The following is an 18982-nucleotide window of genomic DNA, read 5'->3' as shown; positions in this document are numbered from 1 at the left end:
AGTAATTACTATCGCGACACTATTTCTTGCATCCTGTTGCCTTTGCTATCCCACGCTTTTTGTGCGGCTTTGTGCTGTTTTCCTAGAGGTTCTTATAATCGTGAAATACCCCAGAGTAAGCATAGTTTCATAGCCTTTTGAAACCGATCATAAATAGAGCATCGTATATAATAAAGCGAAGGTGAAGGATGAGGAAAAGGTATAATTAAAAAGGGGTATATTAAAAGAGAACCTCTGATTACGAGATAAACAAAGTAATATATCTGAGGAGACTAAACTAAGGTGCGCATTCTTGAATCCAGGTTAAAGAGACTCGGGTTAAAGAGAATATCTAATAATCGATTAGCAAAAGCGGGATTATAGAAAATAATGTACGAGAGTGGGCCCCCAACGCTGTAAACAGGAAAGTTCCGCTTTGTGGAAGCCGGTGAGAGCAGCCTGCCATTTACAGATGTAATTGGCATCATATCCCTCTATTTAGCCTACCTATTATTGAACTAAATCAAAAGTCCATGTGAACTTAACTATATCCCACAGGTACAAATAATAGCAATTCAAGTCCCTCCGCCGCCACCACATCCACCGCCGCCGCCGCCGCCGCAGCCACCTCCCCCTCCTCCTGAACACCCACCAAACCCCCCAGAGGCACCACAACCACCTCCTCCGCCTCCACCGCAACCGCCTGGGCTACCACATCCGCCAGCGGCAACTCCACCACCACATGTACCGGCTGCACAACTCCCGGTCATGCCAGCGCCAACAGGCATCACGCATGGATCGGCCGCATAATACATGCCACCCATCATACCAATACTCATGTACGGTCCATACATGAAATACGGGTAGCCCCAGGCCCCGTAGTAATACTGATCCTTCGGCGGGATGTCACGGCCCCTTGCTCTCGCTCTTCTTCGCGCCTTGTCATAGGCGGTATCAAGGTCTTGTTGCCGGCGTAAACGCAAACGCTCATAAACGGCTAGATTGATAGCATCTTCAGCGACCTTGACGGCGTTGTGAGAGGAGATATGTGCGGAATTGGAGGGAGGGCAGAGATTCGCTTTTCCAGACTCGTAGAAGTTATTTGAGATCTTTTCATGTTTCGAGGTACCGAAGATCTTGCCTGAGCTTGAAATATGTTTGGAGCGTATTGCTGGTTTACGTTAAATTTAGGAAAATAGAAATCGAAGGATAAACTCGCCTTCACAATACCAACAAGTGCATTCGGAATAAACCGCCTGGTAATGCTTCTCGTACATTTTGCTGGTCCATTCAAACCCCGTTTCTAGGACGTCCTCAGATATCTTGTCATCATGATCGATATATTTCTTGCAATGCTTCATGGTAAAATCGTAGTAGGACTTTGGAGATAGTTGGTGGGTGTGCCAGGCTAAGTCAACGTCAAGAGTCGGGACTGCGGTATGGAGTGGGTAAGTGGCCATGAGTTGGACAAAACGCCGGTATTTCGTAATCAAACGGTCCATTGTCTGTTGCGCAGCAGGACTATGGAGCCAGTCAATGCCATGCATCTTATCCACGAATATGCTCTGTCGGATTACGGCACCTCCTAGCTCGAGTGCAAATATGGAGGTATTCTCCCAATATCGAGACATCATCTTCCGAATCGCTAGCCGTTCGGGTCGCTTCAAGAGACCACTTTCAAAAGTTGACCTATGGTTGACCTTCTTTATAATTGCTCTGTTCTGTATTGCCTTTTCGATGAGGGCCTTGACATCGTCCATGTTTGGATTGCCTCTGGCATCCGGGGTAATTAGCTCGAGGACTTTTGACCTCAGTTGCATAGCGACAAGGCGGTTTGGGAAAGTAGTAGGGTGACTATTCCATTCCTGGTTCAATGGAGCATCAGTCGCCCCAGTCGTAGGAGCCAAGATGGTGCCTCCAAGGGGCCAATCTTTCAAGATAAGATTTTCCGTCTCCTTCTTGAACTTAGCTACCCGCAACAAACCATGATCAACCATACCTCCACACCTGTGGCAAATATGCGAGAGGTCTCTATCGCCATATCCGGTGCCACGTAATTCTGTAATCCTGGAGAAATTAGGACGAGAATATATTCTCTCGAAACAGGACTTACTCTTGAACAGAGGGTTTCTCGCTTATGCCACAGGTTGTCCACGGAATCTCGAGTGTCTGGAAACATCTCGGGCAGTTGAGCGTCTTCGTGGAAGGATCTTCGGCATTGCTCCAGTTATGACCTGTCTTGTTAACAAAAGAGACCTTGCCTTCCTCCGGGACCTCGTAATTGAAACTCGTATCGATGACTGCATCCACAGCAGGCCACGGCAAACCTGTGGCCCATATATTGATAAGTCCGAATCGAACACAGTCTTCAAGGTAATTCCGGGGATTAAGCATAAAGGCGTGCCACACCATGAGCACATCTGTCGGTGTTAGAAATATTTCGAGGAAGGTACAGGGCCGGTACATACCAAGCGGAGGTAACATCTCACCAGTCCATTTTATTACCCTTCCTCTCTCAGTAATCTCTCGGAATCTTGAGTTTGAATCAACCATGCTCTTGCACTGCAGCCTTTCGGCTTGATCCATGGGGCACAACACCTCGATCCACCAATCCTGGAATCGCTCGACGGCCCTCGCAATGTAGATGGCCCACCTCTTCTCCCGCATCTTAACCAAAGCTTGATCTCGTTGTTCCGCCATCTCACATCTCGCATCCCAAAGATTGAATAGACCGTCTGTATATCCAATATCCTCTTTCAACGTATGAAAGGCGGAGAGCAATTTGAGGTGCGCGAGGCATTGTTCCGTTGTAGGAACTTCGGACGGAGCATCGGACAGCTTGAGGTTGTTGAAGGCAGCATTGAGATCTTGAGCCGTTGGCGTAACGGTAGAATCAGTTACTGTATAAGAAGGGGGGGCTTCCTCCGCTGGAGGATTCGGGGAGGTTTTGGGGGCCAGCTGAGGGGCCAGCTGAGGGGCCAGCTTCGACTGAGTCGGAGTGCCACTGTCCTTGCTATCCATCGTCCCAGGGCGCCCCGAGTCTCGTCTTTGTTGGATTTTAGAGAAATCTTGCGGCAAAGCGGCGTAGTTTACGTTTATGTCGGCTGGGAAAGTGCAGTTAGTTCGTTTGAAAGGGGATAGAGTATTGAATTCGAAGTCGCGAACGCACTCAACGCGGGACTGCGCAAGTCTTGTTTTCTTGTTTTTCGTAGATGCAGAGATGACCGAACCTTAATATCAGAGGACACTCATGGTCGAGTAGTGGGGAAGAGAAGAGAATGATGGAGGGAAAATATATACTCAGGTTCCTAGCCAGCCCCTCTCAGCCACGATCCTATGACGACAGGGCTCACTGTTCAGGGACGAAGGATGCAACGCCCAACACCCCTTTCGTAGGACTGAAATCTAGCTACGCGATTCGTTACTCGTATCAAAGGTAAAGAAGAGTATACAGTACCTATACGAAGTAGACTAGGAGAAGAAGCCTATTGCTGTGGCACTCAACTTCGCAAGAGTCAAGACCCTACATCGTAAAGACGGGGACGCTATCTCGCCGAGGCAACCAGATAAGCGGAAAGCTTATTGGGTGATTAGCATCATCTGACAGGATGGGCGAGTGGCGAGGAGGAGCCGCAGTACTTCGTAGTAAGTGAGATTGTGGTTTTAGACGAACAAGAATAGCCCTATCATAGTTTCGTGTTTGCGGCGTGCATACCACGGAGCAGCCACTACCTAATAATACAATACTGTGATAGGGCCTGGATCGGCAGCTCCACAGACCAAGCTTTGTACTTATTAGGTAGCGTAAGATATGTAACGCTGTATATAGAAATGAAACAGGTGGCTGTAGGCGTGCTGGGTTCCGATTTGGGACTGAGAGGCACATCATATCTCGGCATTATGCTCATGGGTTTTATATACAACTAGATTACCCACCGGAAGGGGATTTATCGAGGCGGACTACTCCCGTTTAAAGTCCCGTTCAAAATCCTTCCACTCTTCTTCTTTCGCAAACTCTTCTTCCCTGCACCAGGTACATCCAATTTACCACTGGTTGGCATGAGCCCTGCCACCGTTATTTCATTGCCATTACCACCCTTGCCCTCTGTGGCGGTCTCTATCTTCAACATCGTGACTTTGCCGTTGCCCATGCGTTCCATCATAAACACTGGATCTTCCACAGGTATCATACTCCGAATACCCACCATGACAGAATACACAATGCCGATAGCCAACGTGATTAGGTCCAAAATATGCACCAACCACCAAATGTGTTGCGTCCCCAGTCCACAATTCGCGAACTCGAAATTCCAATCCCAAGTCTCCTCGTCAAACCACAAACTAAGTAAGCCAGCATTCCCAGCGAAACCGCCCATCATGCTGCGCACGGTAATCTCCCTCAATCCAGGGACACCGGGCTCTTCGTCCAGTCGAGAGGAATGCGCGTCCTTCCATCGCATCGCTAGCCATTCTTGTTCTGGTGGAGCGGTTTGGTTGATATAATGATAAATATCGCATCCCTCGTGATCATGCCCATTAATAACGAGCCCATGGCGCCCAAAACCCTGGCCGGGAGCGTCCGTGGCTGCGCTCATACCAAATATTCCTTCCAAGAACCCTTTTGAAGCATCTCGAGACAAGTGGTTTTGTTCTTGAATGCCATTGTCGAAATGGCCGTTAAAGAAAGAGAAAAAGGGACCATCGACACAAATACCCTCCTTCTTATAAAGTGGAATATGGGTCAGCACCAAGGTGAAGTGGGCCGGTCGACTAACATCTTGGGAAGCGGTAATAACTTCGTTAAGAAAATGGTATGTCTCGTCTTGCAGTTCCTTTGAAGATGCAGGCGTATCGAGATTCATGTCGTTGAGCACAATAATACGCAATTCTGGAACTGGGCGTTTTCGTTCGTCATTTTCCACATTTTCCACGTTTTCCTGGGTTGCAGAAGCGTGATCAACCGGCATCTGAAATCGAAGCTCGTAATTTGCCTTTCCAAATACTCGAACGAATCGCTCCATTCGAGCTGGCGAGAGATCTCCTGCATATCCAATATCATGATTCCCAGCCACATTTATGATCCGCTTTTTCCAAGCTGCAGCATCGTCACCTAATATTTTGGCGCTGTTAGAGGCCTCCGAGGGTTGCGTGGTAAGCTCATCAGGGACGCGCACGCCACCCCGAACGACTCGATTCCAGTATCGCCATCCCCGATTCTCAAACTCTTCATCATCTATCCATTGACTTCCAACCAAGTCTCCGAGGACCGTAACATGGGTAGGGTCCGCCCACCAATTTAACGTTCGGTAAATGTGCCCCAGGTAGTAGTCGTTACCAATATGGTCGAGTCGTTTGCGGAAGAGTTCAAAAAAGCTGGGGATATCGTCGAGGTAGAAGTCAATCAGATCGTGCAAGCTGTGCCGGACCCGTTGCAGAGGATTGTGTCTCGTCCCATCGAGGAGTAAAGCATCCTTCCAGAATTTCGAAAAGTTTGGGAAAGTTTGGGCTTGCCGATCGCGTAATGGAGAATTCCCTTCTAGCTGTGGGTCTCCCAATGCCAGTAGCCTGAAAGGCGCTATCTTCTTGGGGTCATGCCGTGAGAAAGGGATGTGTTGTCGAACGGTGGTTGAGAACGACGATGTCGCTGCATGCTCAGGGGAAGGAAACGCGCAGAGGTGGAAGATGGGATAGAGATAAAGATAGCTGGAAAGGATAAAGGACACCGGCACTAGGATGAGCAGTGCAATACGAAGCACAGCAGCGGGGAACATGTAGAAGACTGCATTTGCAGTAGGCGCAACAGATTTGTGGAGAGAGCAAAGAGTTGTTGTAGGAAGGCATCGAATCTAGCTAGTTTGACTTTCAGACTCAGGGGTGTCGCGGATAAATATAAATATAGGACATCGCGCTGACACGTGACAAACTAGGCGCAGGCGTGAAAACTTTATTAAACACATTCTGTCTGCCTAGGTATCTTGGTAGCAAGTGTGATATTAAAATGGATTTCTAATGAAGCGCATATACATATCTGCTCACAATTATTCTAGAGAGGTAGTTAAGGGTAATCGTCATCCTTCTCTAGCGATTTCTTGCATACTTTACCAGCATCATTATTTGGGTCTTCAAATCTTCAAATCTTTAACGGACGCACCTTAGACCTGGGTTCTGGGTTCTGGGTTGACATAAGAAACAAATAGCAGCATCTGGCCATACTCCAAAAGTTTGGTTAAATTGTATTCTCCCACGAATCAAATTCTCGTATTATCAATATCTACCCGTACCTGTACAACCTCCTATTACCACTCACCAAAGAACATCCTTAACATCCAACCCCGCGAAATTCGTTCCACCATACTCGCCAGTCTTATCAGTCCCTGCCCTGAAACTCTCGGGAGGTCCCAAATAACTCTGTCTCACACCCCCCAGATCGACAATAACCTTCTGCAGCACTACGCCCGGCTCTACTGCCCAGATCTTCAGCGTATGTTTTCCGGTCTTCGTTAGGTCGTGTTTCGTGGTTGTGGAGTTACCGCTGCTCAAACCCCAAATACCGTCTGCAACAGCTTGATTCCAGCCTTTGGGAAGGTTCCCACCGGTGGCGTTGGCTACGAATTGCCTTACCTGCGGCGTCTCGTCATCGAACGCGATGCCATATTTGAGGGGTCGGGCGTCGCCGTTTTGATTTAGGGAGGGGGAGAGGAAGAGTGTGACGTTGGCGGCGGAGGTGTTTGTGAATGTGAAGATGTCGTATTCCAGGACAGGGCCGGTGCCTGCGGGCTGAGACGGCGCGAGGACAGGTATCAGAGTCACGCCTGAGAGGGTACGACCATAAGCTGGCAGGGTCGTGTATGAGACGCCATTGATGGCCGAGTTGCGAGAGGTATGCTCGGCTTCTATTGAAATGTGCTTGTCGCTTTCGACAAAACCAGTAAAGTCTTTTGCAGCGGCCACATTCTGAACAGGGACCTGAACCATAGGCGCAGGATAGTTGCCCCAGTCTGCACAGGACGAGGTTATGTTGATGTTCACAGTCGTAGTGTTTGTTGGAGGTGGTGCTTTGCTCCAGTTAATCGAGACATGAACTCGAGTATCACTGCCGTTGTTTCCTCCCGTGTAGCCGGAACTGGGGGATACGACAACGTAGTCACTCCAGGGGGTTATGTTCCATGAGCACCCAGATGTGCCGCGCGCGTAAATCTCGATCCAACGGGTCTTTGGTCCATAAGGACTCATGGGTGGGAGAACAAGTGTGACGCCAGAGTTTGGGTGCCAGGCGTCGTCTCCTGACACAGTGGCATTGGAGGCCTCGACTGCAACACCGATGTTTCCAGCGAGCGAGGTCTCTAGCTCCTGGACATATGAAAGGGCCGGGAGCGAATTGCGCATAGGCTGTTGCCAGTATCCCTCGAATAATGCGCCTTTCCTATAATTCCGTAAGTATCACGTACCCAAAATCGAGGAGGTGTCCAGGTTCTCATCTTACCAAGAGAGATCATATCCCAAATGGGTTTCTATAGACATTAGCCAAGCTCATCATCCCTCCAGGTATCAACTCACGATCAAGCATATGATTCCACTTCCCATCCAAGAGATCGTGATACCGCTTCGTAAGCAGATGATCCATCTTGAAATAGTCTAGCACATCCTCGATGACGGCGTTGGCTTTATTCCTCCGCTGCAGGGCATACAACCTATTCTTAGCTGCGCCAACATAAATTTGATTGACAACTTGGCCACCGAGAACAGGTTGAAGAATCATCTCGTAAAACGAGGGCTTGGCACCATCATCTAGCTTGTTGTAAACATGTTGGGCGTCGTAAGCCAACTCGTCCCACTGAGCAAGGATTGCATCACCTTCGTCGTAGTTGACGACGCTATAAGTCACCGTATCAAGCAACTCATACTTTCGCCGGGCAGCGTACATGCCATAGCGGTCAAGGACGGACGTGATTGTTTCAGCATGCTCGCCACCGAATTCGCGAGTGGCCCATAACTTGATCCAAGTGGGAACGCTGTCATATCCCCATTTAGGGGTATCATAAGCAAGGTCCAAGAAATGGTTGATGGGGATTTCAAGGGGCTTGAGATCTCCAACATTCACGATCCAGATACGGTCGGCCTGTCGAGCATGCGCAAGTTTCATCTAGGAAGTATTAGCATCGCCACAAGAAAAGGGGCTCCGCGGAGGGTTACCTGTTCTAGTGTCTTTTCGAGTTGAATCGTGTTGATCCATTTATAATCTCTTGGGTCACCCACATAATCAAAATGATAGTAAACGCCTGCCGCACTACATCAGCATTTGAGCCTCATCACATCACAATTGGGGGGACTGACCAGCTCCACCGCTTCTTGACGTCTCATTTCCAATTGGCAGTCTTCTCACATTTCCCCAGTTGTCATCTGCCCACAGCAACGTGACATCATCTGGGACACTCAAACCGCGCTCGTAGTATCCCTGTACCTCTTTATACAGACACCACACTTGCGGAATATCCTCAACTTCAGTCCCATTGAACACCTTGCCCAGCACATCTCTCTGTGTTGCGACCACATCCTGGAGAACTTTCATAGCTTCCTCCTCGGTGAGAAGCAGAGCGTTATCGCCATTGCCACGCATCGCCATGGTGAAGAGGCTGCTGGCTCCGTAGGGTTTGGCTCTTTCTGCGCCAACCGTGAAGAATTCAGTAAGGGAGGCGTTATTAGTATCGAATTCCCATTGTCCGTTCCCTCCATATTGCTTGCCGAAGGTATTCCACTCATTGGTAGCGCGCATCATGGGCTCTGAATTTGTATTAGCATCAGCGGCGGGATACCTGATGGTTTTACTGACCAGTATGGCTCGTGCCCATCACGATACCATATGCATCTGCAATCGCCTGGTTTGCGGTGTCATCCACCCCGAACATACTTCCCCACATCGTCGGCCAGATATAATTGGCTCTCAATCTAAGCAGTAACTCAAACACATGTGGATAAAAGTAGTGGTTATATCCCGCGCCGTATTTCCCTGGAGGATAGTTTGAGCTGCCCTCACATTAGCATTCTATCGATTTCTCATATCCATGAGAGGAGTAGAACAAGGCCTAAAACAGAACATACTTAATCCAGTTTGTGAGCCCAGGTTGTTCGTCATTAAGGAAGATACCCCTATACTTCACGGTTGGCGGGCCCTGGACCTTCGTCCCCGGCAACGCCCAAACGCCCTCGCGCTTCCGAACTACAACGTCAGCCCACCACCACCAAGGGCTGACGCCAATCTGTTCGCTAATATCATAGAGACCGAAGATCGTGCCACGCATATCGCTGCCAGCAATGACAAGCGCTCTATCGACTCCCGGTAGTGGGTTCACTACAACTTGGCTGATGAAGGATTCCCATTTGTGGAGAATAGGTGTCGTGTCAATCTTGCCGGCTTGGGCGAGTTGCCGGATCAGTGGTGACTTATGGATCGTGCCGACTATGATGACCGTTTTTTGGGGCGAGTTGTTGACCAATGTCGGACCTTCAAATCGCTCCGCTGGACCCGTTGTATACTTGAAGAGTTTGTCTATCAGAAAAATCCATAAACAAGCAAGAGTTGGAAATAAAAACATGAAAGTATTAGCTTACATTGACAAAGCTTGTTACTGGATTGTACGAATAGTACACAGTGGTTTTGCCGTCCTTGATTTCAGTCTCATTATGACCAGTCCCATGCAATGATGGGCCTCTCCGCTCGCGTTTTTCACCTTGGTGTTTTCCGCCAGCCGACCAATTGCCTAACGTGAGGTTTTTTCCCGTCACCTTTCCAATATCCAGCGCCACATCCTCCGCTGCTCGAATTACACCCCACCAGTCCTGGTCACTGATGAGAATCTGCCCATCAACCCCGCTGCCCGCCAATTGCAACAATCCTCGGTCGGACTTGGTAGTAGTGACCGTAGCATTTTGACCCAATGCTACAACAGCTGGGAGAATGGACGAAACGGCCACGACAAATGAATATAGCGACCTCATTCTGACTGATCGATCGGGTCCGCAACAAATGGCGACGGCTGAACAGAGGAAAGAGAAAACAAAACAGGAGGGAAATGGGGCAATTAAGAACAAAATACTCTAACTAAAAAATATAGTGCCAAACTATTAGAAGCGGGCAGGATAATAAGAACGTGTATATCCTTACATCATTCCAACAGACACCCGACTCTGGGGTAAACGGTCCCGGGCCCGGATAGGAAAACACCGAGATTGACCGGGTGAATGGGTCGCGGATAATACATTCGTATATACTTTCTGGTACCCACCTCCTAATTCCATTTGATGTGGCGATCTTGGCGTCGATTTGTTATATATCATTCTATGGTACCTGACATCGAGCCTAGCCGTGTTCTGCGTCGGGTCGGAACAAGAACCATCATGTTAGACGAGACTCCGCGGGCTCCGGGAAATATATTTTGCGGGGTATGGGGGCATATCAGCCTAATATATATCGTGGGTCTTGGACAACGGCTGCTAAAAAGTAGGAGATGATCGCCAGCGGGGCGGGCAACACGATTGGGAGATTGGGATCCAATGCTCGACAGGCCCTTCACCATTTTTCGACTCTGAAGCTATACAAAACCGCCTCCTTGGCAGCAACATTCGTTCCACCAACTATGGCTTTTCACACATACTCATCAAGGAGTCGGTGTGCAATGCGTATGCGTCGATGGGCGCCAGATTGACGGCTTCATAATTCTAGCGAGGGATACTGATACATGAAAGACAATTATACAAGTTCAAAGATATTGGCTTCGAAATCACGATTCAAACAGAAAGTATAACATAGAGATCGCTAACCTTCAGGTACTTACAAACACTGCATAATTTGGGTGCCCTTTCTCCACTCTAAGCTCGTTGCAGTAGCACCATGGACCCTCGTCTTGCTCCCAGCTAGTGCGTCGCGGCTCCATCTTCCAGCCCGACAGCGACTTATCCGGTGTGGAAGTGAAGCGCACTCCCAAAAAGAAACGCTAATAACAAGCAGTATTAGAGTCTAGGTGACATAAAATAAAACATTGTCCGATGACTTAGCTGCACCCTCAGCCTCCCCGCTCCATTTTAAAAACTTGTTCATCCGCCGAGGATTAGTGCGCTGAATAGATTCGCACACTCGCAATCGTAGATGATGTCGAAAAGGCCGCCGTGCCGGTCGGACAAGTTTTAAGGCAAATGGGATCAGAAAGGAAAAGTAGGATAAGCTGCGCGAATTGTTTTGCAGCTAGTTCTCATCTATTCCAATCCTTGGACAACACCAGCAACGCCTGGAGAAGTGGCCGCGTCGACAAGAACTGACTGGGCCTTGGCAGCCGGCACGAATGCGTACCTTGGCATCATGGCCATCTTCTCCTCGGGACTAATTTCATTGTCGGAATAGATCATCTTCGTGGGCTTATCCTTCTTTGACTTTTTCTCGTTGGTTTCTGTCTTCTCAGTAGTTTCGGGAACTGGAGTCGGAGCAGCTTCCGGTATTGGAGCCTGAACTCGAGCCGGCAGGGCTTCACCTTTCTTTGGAGGTTTAATACCGGCCTCAGCCATTCTGATTATCTCGTCAATGTCATCGGCCGCTCTGGCAGCCCCTGAAACCAGATCATCCACCGAAGAAGCGTTAGCCGAATAATCTCCGTAGCCTTGAGAGGCGGGATAGGCTGATGACATAGCTGGTTTCTGATCTTGACCATTCCATCCGTTACCCGCCCAGCTACCCTGAGAGCCTTGAAATGAAGCGGGGTTGCCTTGGTGCATTTGTTGCATTTGGAAAGGGGCAACGGCAGGCGCCCCAAATGATGGCCTTTGTGGAAGACCTGGGGCTGGAGGAAGACTTGGCGGGCGGTTGGGGAGACCACCAGGCGCGGGAGGTGTATGGGACGGAGGGCTTTGATAAGAATTAAACGATCCGGGTGGCGAACCAGCTCCAAACGACTGATGCTGCGGACCGCCTGGATAGCTTTGCCCAGGCGGCTGAAATCCTCCGGGGGGAAAGGATGGCTGGGCGGGATACTGCTGGGATGAGGAATATTGTGGTTGAAATTGGGACGCAGGCGGGCCAGAGAAGGGCGGTTGGGAAGCATAGGGCTGTTGGTAAGCTGCAGCTGGTTGCGAATACGGCTCTTGTGAAAATGATGCATAACCCGCACCTTGTGTACCGCCATAAGTGGCTTGTGGAGCCGTATATGGAGAAGCATTCTACGGAGACATGTTAGTGACGCAAAGAGTAGAAAGCGGAAAGCCAAACTTACGAACGAGCTTGGGCTCTGACCACGAGGGCTATTTTGAGCACCATCTAACGGTGTATTACCTCCACTGCTCGCGCCAGCCACTCTCTCAGCCTCCTTTCGAGCTTTATGCTCTGCTAGTCGCTTCTTCAACTCGGCGGGAGATTCGAATTTTGGCTTTTTCGGTTGTCCGCCAGCGTTCGCACCTGGGCTGGGATTGCCAGTCGCAACTCGGCGTTCTGCTTCCGCTTGGTAAAAACCTGCGATGATGCGCTGATTATGTGCTTGAGCAACATCTTCCGGGATGCCTTCCATACCAAATATTTCAACTTCAAGGCCTTGTCTGTTGGGTAAAGAATTATCGACACTTGTTAAGGTTTCCTTATGTACCTGGTTCATGTGGACGGAGAGCCCTGGCGATGGTCAGTTGCAGTCTGGCCTGGAATTGGGACATGATGCAAGAACATACCTCCTGCAGTATTCAGCCTGCGCCCACATCTTTCGCATTTGAAATGCTTAGCTTTCTGGTGAGAGATAAGGATCTTAAGGTCATCGAAATCTCGCTCACCTTAAGACATAGGTTAGCAAACTTCGGTGGTGTGGCGAGAGGGGAGGGAGAAGAGACTTACAGTAATAACACCACGGTCGGGCGAGCAGCTCATCAACATCGGGATGGCCGCGCTTCTTCTTTCCACCCATTGTGTTCTGTGATGGAGATTGAAAAATCGAACGCCGTTGTCTGATTTGTAGAAGGGAAATGGGAAGTGTTATGATACCGTCGCGACTCGAGAAGTTTGGGATAGGCCTGAGGGCCTGAGACTGAGTTAGCGCGGATGAGTCAGCAAATAAATAATATTTTTATCCTCCGCGGCTGCTGCTTTGCTTTCCAAAGTTTCCACCACCGGCCGTGAATTATTCTCCTCAAGTATACGCAGCAAAACAATACGACAACACACCATACCACCCGTACTAAGCACACTTATTGTACTATCGTGTTACATACCGTAGCGATATATCGGCCTCAACTTGTTTGTTGCAATTCATCGAGATTATGATCGCCGAGGTGTATTTCTCGTCCAGTGATTGAGCAATCTGCGTTTCGGCCTTCCAGCTTCTAGGAAGTATATTCAAACCCGTACAACTTGATATTCCACCATCCCCGCCCGAGCAAGATAGCACCCCCTTGATCAATCACTCAGCCATTTTGGCATACCAAGTGAGACCTTTCTCGGAAGGCCTTTCGATGTCCTCACGTCTTGTGTGGAAGTCGAATGGAGATTGAGAAAGAATACGATCTTTCGGGATTGTGTTCTCTGAGAGGACTGTTGCAAGATCAATTTTGGACCTTCATAGTCCATACTCCTCCTCTTTCCAAGAGTCTTTCACAGGAGTGTGGCTCCTTGCGTACCAACATCCGAATCGCGACTGAGATTTTCTACCACCATAGTTCGCAAAATACTTCGCGAATCAAATCGTTGGAGTCAAGAAAATCGAAATCATTTGTACCCGTGTGCTCTTTAGTTTTACTTACGTGTTTGAATTGAATACTATATACACTTCCATCACTTTCCTTCCTCCTGAATACACACGTCAGTTCTGAAAACCCCCCCAATACAGTTCCTTGCAAATGTTCCTCCTCCCCTCAGTCTGTGCAGGCGACTTTGTCGAGCTGGGAACAAGGGCTAGCATCTCATGCTCCCAAGTTCCGCAAACCACTCTTCACACATTAAAACTGTTCTATTTCACTCAAGCCCACCATCAGGCAGCCTAGGTTGGCTCTCTCATTTTTAGTTGAGCGCCCCATGGAGTCTCATTCCACAAGGCCCAAACACCCTCCAAACCAGACAACCCCTTTCTAATCAAGCGATATACCCTGTGTGAAGCCGAAAGAAAAGAACCAGCAAGCTGCCCCGGGGCGGTATGACCTTCCAAGCCCCATTTGAACAGATTGTAGCATGCGAGTTGGAATTGAGATGGTTATAACCTATCCAAATAAGGAGACGTGTCTGACGATGCCAACATTTACATTCGACTACACACTTTGCCTCCTTGAAAAGCTTCCATGTGTCTATATCAGTACAAGCTGATAGACTAACGAGACGTGATCGCGATGTTCAACAGCCTACTTTTGATTTACGGGCACTGTGTAGTGAAGGAAAAATCTCCATAACGTCCGGAGTCATCCAGAAGAGTAATAGTGGCATACTAAGTCTAATATACAATGACGCGTTTTGCATGCCTCCTTGACGAGTACTCTCCATCCAAACTTAACCACGCAGATAAACTACATGCCATATAGCACATGAAGGGTTATGTAGGGCTATATTATCCAGCTGTCCTCGGATATTCAATTTGAGCTTTGCCACATACTTTAGGGGGAAAATAACCACTTGTCGCGTGGACTGTTCTGATTCTGAATGAATGATGTATATGCTATATTACCTATCAACTCGGAGCAGCTTAGCAAAAGCCGACGACAACTCGAACTCGGATATGGTGGCCGTGGTCAACCAAAAATCACGACGCTTTTGCTAAGTCGTTTTCCAGCTCCATGAATCAAGACGGCATCCAACCAGGTCTGGTCACTCTCCTTCTCCCATCCGCGCTCAGGAACCCAACCTAAAATCTTGCCAAACCTCTTCGCAACATTCTCCAGTCCGGACATCATATCACCGGTCCTCTTCACAGAGCTGTAGGCGTCAAATTCAACCACCTTGATTCCTGGTACCACTTTTAGCACCCCATCCAATAAGCCGGCTGAGAAACGCTCATAGCCACCCTCGGTCATACGAAATCCTTTAAAAATTGCATCACTCGGATCGCACTCCACAAACACCTTAAGAACCCTCACATTTAGACAGTCTGCGAGCCCTAGAGCATCATTCACCACCCATCCCTGTGGCGGGTCATTCCAGCCAGGACCAAGGCGCAACTCTAGGGATGTGATCGAGGCTCGGTAGTGCGCAGGAAGGCGGGCCAAAAGAGGCCTTTTAGTTTTGAAATAGTGTCCGGGAAATGTCGGGAATATACGAAAGGTATGTGTACTGAAAAAATAATGTATGGCTTCACGATGAACCTGCCGCGACACTCTGAAGAGCGCAAGGACCTTATACCGGTGAAGGGTGGCGAAGGTATGAGGATCAAGATCGATAACTGGTGGCGCCGCCGCGAACACGAGGGGGTATATTTTATTTCGAAGTTCGGAGGGTAGGCTGAGGAAAGGAAAAGTCGGACGGTTCTTCGTTTGTATAGAATCGTCCTCGTCTTCTGTAGGATAGGCGGAAGATGACGGGGTCTCGGGAATTCTAGCATAAGACATTATGCTCAACTTGGGCTGGAATACTTCAGAAGTTGAAGTTCTCCTGGCCTTCTTCGATGGCGCAAGGCTCTTCTTGGCCCTGGAACCGTTGGTCGCGTGCATGATGAGAGGTCGAGACTGACAAAGATTTAGGGGAATGGCACAAAGTCAAGACATGGATATATATGGGTTGTGATTGTGATTGTGATTCCAGCTATTGACAACGAACCAGCAACAGCCCTGGGTGGAATAAGTCCGGACGGTGAGTCTCGACAATGTCGACGTGTAACGGGACTGAGTTGCCATGGACCGGTGCTCCAAAAAGCACCGGCCTAGCATCCAATTCTTGAACAAGTCATAATGTTCATCTCCTCAGTTTGTACAACCTTACGTCCAGGGAGAATGGAAACGTAGAGTCAAATTTCGTTCCTCTGAGTGTCAACTTTGTAGAAGGAAAAAGGCCAGCAGAGGCGAGCGGGGAGAAGATGTATAAAAGGCGAAAAGGGATTCAACCGGCGCCTTACCACATCGGCACTAGCGTCAAGAAATATTTCCAGGAGCTTTGCGAGATCTTACAATCCAGCTGTAGCTGAAGCTTAATAGCTGCTCCATGCCATCTGCGCTTCTGCCCCATCCCTTGAACCGCTGCGGACTTCTTTACTGAAGTCGCCCGCAAGTAATTTCACTATGTTGTCACGATCTATCGCTCGTTTGCAGAGCCCGGGTGCAAGGGCTGGTGCTGCGACACTGCGCAACACGTCATTGAAGTCGACTTCAACAGTATGGGGTCGGTCTATGGCAAGCAACAACAAGAATAATCATGGCGGGAATAAACCATTAAACTTCCAGTCAAAATCTGGAGCTCCTCCATCATCGCGCCCGACTGGTGGTTCCGGGGGGTTTTCTGCTCCGCAGCCTTCACAAAGTAACAACCAGTCTCGGAGACCAGATCTGTCAAAAAGGCAACCGGAAGCTGGTCAATCTGCTACCACGGCACGAAATGCTACGTCAAAACCTTCAGATACCAGTGCAGCAAGTCGCAATCCTGCTTCAACAGAAGGGAGGGATCCAGCGATATCTGGGAAGGAAAGCGAACTTGACACGCCGGCGTCGCCGTCCGACAACACAGCACCACAATCCTCCCCTCCATCTGCCACCGACCCTGGAGCAACCCAGACTCGAAACAGACCTCTTCCAGACCTTACCCAAGGCATTCCTTCCACCCTCGAATACGAAACTGCTGGGAGTACTACTGATGGTCGGCCTCCGCCTTCATTAAATTTGACAGAATCCCCAGAGCCAGATGCGTCCGGCGGGGGACGGGGCCGTGGGGAGCTTCCAGCTTCGGCATATATCTCATCTACCGAGAGGAAGCGAAACCGTGTTGCAAATTTCATGTATGCCACGTTCGCCGGGCTATCAGTTGGAGCAACTATATATCTTGGCAGGAACTGGGAGTCGGAAGAGGAAGAGGAACGACATAAGGACGCCCCTTCAGGATGGTCGCTCACGCTAATGTGGAAACGTGCAAAAGCCCGTCTCGGTGATCAAATCAATTACTACAACGAACCCGCATTCCCAAAACTCTTGCCCGATCCGGACCCAATGTTCGAACGGCCGTACACCTTGGTTTTGAGTTTGGAGGATATGTTGATCCACAGCGAATGGACCCGAGAACATGGATGGAGAATGGCAAAACGACCTGGAGTTGACTATTTCCTGCGCTATCTTAGCCAGTATTATGAGCTAGTGATTTTCACATCGCAGCCGTGGGCAGTTGCTGAGCCAATTCTTCGCAAGCTAGATCCGTATCACATGGTCATGTGGCCTTTGTTCCGAGAGGCCACCCTCTACGAGAATGGAGAATATGTGAAGGTAAAATGCCTTTATGCCAGAGACTAGTAGAAGCTAATACAACGTGCAGGAATTATCATATCTCAACCGAGATCTATCCAAAGTTATAGTAATCGATACCAAGCCGAGCCACGTCCAAAAACAACCCGAGAATGCCATCATCCTGGAACCATGGAAGGGGCAAGTTGGTGACACAGACCTTGTAGCGCTGATCCCTTTCCTTGAATATATTCACACCATGACCTATAGCGATGTGCGAAAAGTCCTTGAGTCCTTCAAAGGCACTCACATCCCCACTGAATTCGCCAAGCGTGAGGCTCTTGCACGGAAAAAGTTCGAACAAGAATTAGAAATAGAGCGGAAGAAGCGCCCCAAGCACTCTGGCGCCGGCTTCTTAGCCAATGCATTGGGAATCAAGTCTCAGTCTATGATGATGACGGACCCCAACGAAATAACGCCAGCTGAAGCCTTTGCACAAGGCAAGATGATCCAGGACATTGCAAGGGAAAGAGGACAGCGGAATTACGAGTTACTCGACAAGGAAATCCGCGAAAATGGAGAGAAGTGGCTGAAGGAGGAAGCGCTAAATGAGGAGAAGGCTAAAGAGGAAGGCATGAAAGCTATGAAATCTGGTTTCATGGGCTTCTTTGGCGGCAGTGGGGAAGGGAAATAAACCCTGGTGCGTCAAGGGAGTCAACGACGAAATCCTGGTATGGGTATATTCTATGTATATTATTGCCGGTCTCACAGGCTGGGCTCGTGTGCAGTCCCTCTCTTCTCTCTGTAACGCATATGTGGTGGCGTAACGTCGGCAGGCAGGCATGTAGATGGAAAGCGAACTGTCTTAGTTGACGATGATAATAGGTACACTCATGTTGTATAATAGGAAATATATCTGGCGTCCAGGAATAATATCCTTCCTAGAAGATCTATTATCTTGATGGGCCTATGTTAATGCTCGAATTAGCTAGCGATTACATGGAGCGTGCCTTGCAAAGCGTGTCCGATGTAAGGAGCAACCAACTATCTCGTGCAACTTCTGCAGTTTCTTTCCTCTAACTTCACATTATATACTTAGTTACCCAAGACTAGCAGTCTCTTTATTATTATACTAACGCCTTTTCAACCTTTGTGCATAAGAAACGACCGGTTTTCCTAAAGTAGGCTTGGGTTAATATGGGTCTGATTATCTGTCCTCTTTTGCTTGATATTCATCCTGAGATTACCTAGTACAATCCCGTTTATTCTTTCATACCCGTTCTATACTGTTAGTACTGCCAAGGGAAGCAAGACATGCCCTCGCGAAAATACCCAGCCAGTAGGACTGTATTTGGCCATCCTTCGGGAGGTCGAATCATGATATATAGTTAGGGGCAGGTAGCCCGTATCAACCCACTTAAATCGCCAACACTTGTTAATGGTACGGTCTTCGAAGATGTCTTGAGTTATTTCGTGTTAATTATTAATTGCGGAGTAGCGGCCACTTGTTATTTCTTGGAAAATTCGACGACGGGTGGAAACTATGCAGTTGGTCGAAGACACCTTAATAGAACACCCGACATGTCGGAGTTGCTAGAGGAGTGGAAGTTGGAAGGGTAAGAGGCATGAGATCATGACT

The 18982-nt window shown here is 48.8% G+C and overlaps 6 protein-coding genes across 6 annotated transcripts; 1 reads left to right on the top strand and 5 right to left on the bottom strand.

Annotated features, from left to right (window-relative positions):
- Positions 1–554: 554 nt before the first annotated feature.
- Positions 555–3000, bottom strand: BP5553_08790 (uncharacterized protein; the record flags this gene model as incomplete). Its single annotated transcript, XM_032017413.1, has 4 exons — positions 555–1150; positions 1214–2046; positions 2093–2399; positions 2448–3000. The coding sequence occupies 4 exons, from the start codon at positions 2998–3000 to the stop codon at positions 555–557; spliced, it is 2289 nt and encodes a 762-aa protein (XP_031866844.1).
- A 926-nt stretch (positions 3001–3926) lies between these two features.
- Positions 3927–5750, bottom strand: BP5553_08789 (Metallo-dependent phosphatase; the record flags this gene model as incomplete). Its single annotated transcript, XM_032017412.1, has 1 exon — positions 3927–5750. The coding sequence occupies one exon, from the start codon at positions 5748–5750 to the stop codon at positions 3927–3929; it is 1824 nt and encodes a 607-aa protein (XP_031866843.1).
- A 532-nt stretch (positions 5751–6282) lies between these two features.
- BP5553_08788 (Uncharacterized protein) lies at positions 6283–9975 on the bottom strand (the record flags this gene model as incomplete). The annotated part of the gene is made up of 8 exons (XM_032017411.1): positions 6283–7402; positions 7463–7490; positions 7537–8122; positions 8173–8258; positions 8314–8760; positions 8810–9003; positions 9079–9512; positions 9589–9975. The coding sequence occupies 8 exons, from the start codon at positions 9973–9975 to the stop codon at positions 6283–6285; spliced, it is 3282 nt and encodes a 1093-aa protein (XP_031866842.1).
- A 1254-nt stretch (positions 9976–11229) lies between these two features.
- On the bottom strand, positions 11230–12911 carry BP5553_08787 (Uncharacterized protein; the record flags this gene model as incomplete). The annotated part of the gene is made up of 4 exons (XM_032017410.1): positions 11230–12183; positions 12237–12625; positions 12682–12780; positions 12842–12911. 4 exons carry the CDS (start codon positions 12909–12911, stop codon positions 11230–11232), a joined length of 1512 nt encoding a protein of 503 aa, XP_031866841.1.
- A 1807-nt stretch (positions 12912–14718) lies between these two features.
- Positions 14719–15633, bottom strand: BP5553_08786 (Uncharacterized protein; the record flags this gene model as incomplete). The annotated part of the gene is made up of 1 exon (XM_032017409.1): positions 14719–15633. The coding sequence occupies one exon, from the start codon at positions 15631–15633 to the stop codon at positions 14719–14721; it is 915 nt and encodes a 304-aa protein (XP_031866840.1).
- Positions 15634–16197: 564 nt separating this feature from the next.
- On the top strand, positions 16198–18037 carry BP5553_08785 (HAD-like protein; the record flags this gene model as incomplete). Its single annotated transcript, XM_032017408.1, has 2 exons — positions 16198–17385; positions 17435–18037. 2 exons carry the CDS (start codon positions 16198–16200, stop codon positions 18035–18037), a joined length of 1791 nt encoding a protein of 596 aa, XP_031866839.1.
- Between the last annotated feature and the right edge of the window lie 945 nt (positions 18038–18982).

This window comes from Venustampulla echinocandica (assembly GCF_003357145.1).
Source record: "Venustampulla echinocandica strain BP 5553 chromosome Unknown scaffold_8, whole genome shotgun sequence".
Lineage (NCBI taxonomy): Eukaryota > Fungi > Ascomycota > Leotiomycetes > Helotiales > Pleuroascaceae > Venustampulla > Venustampulla echinocandica.
Note: the sequence above shows the minus strand (reverse complement) of the source record. Positions and strands in the feature narration are given on the sequence as shown.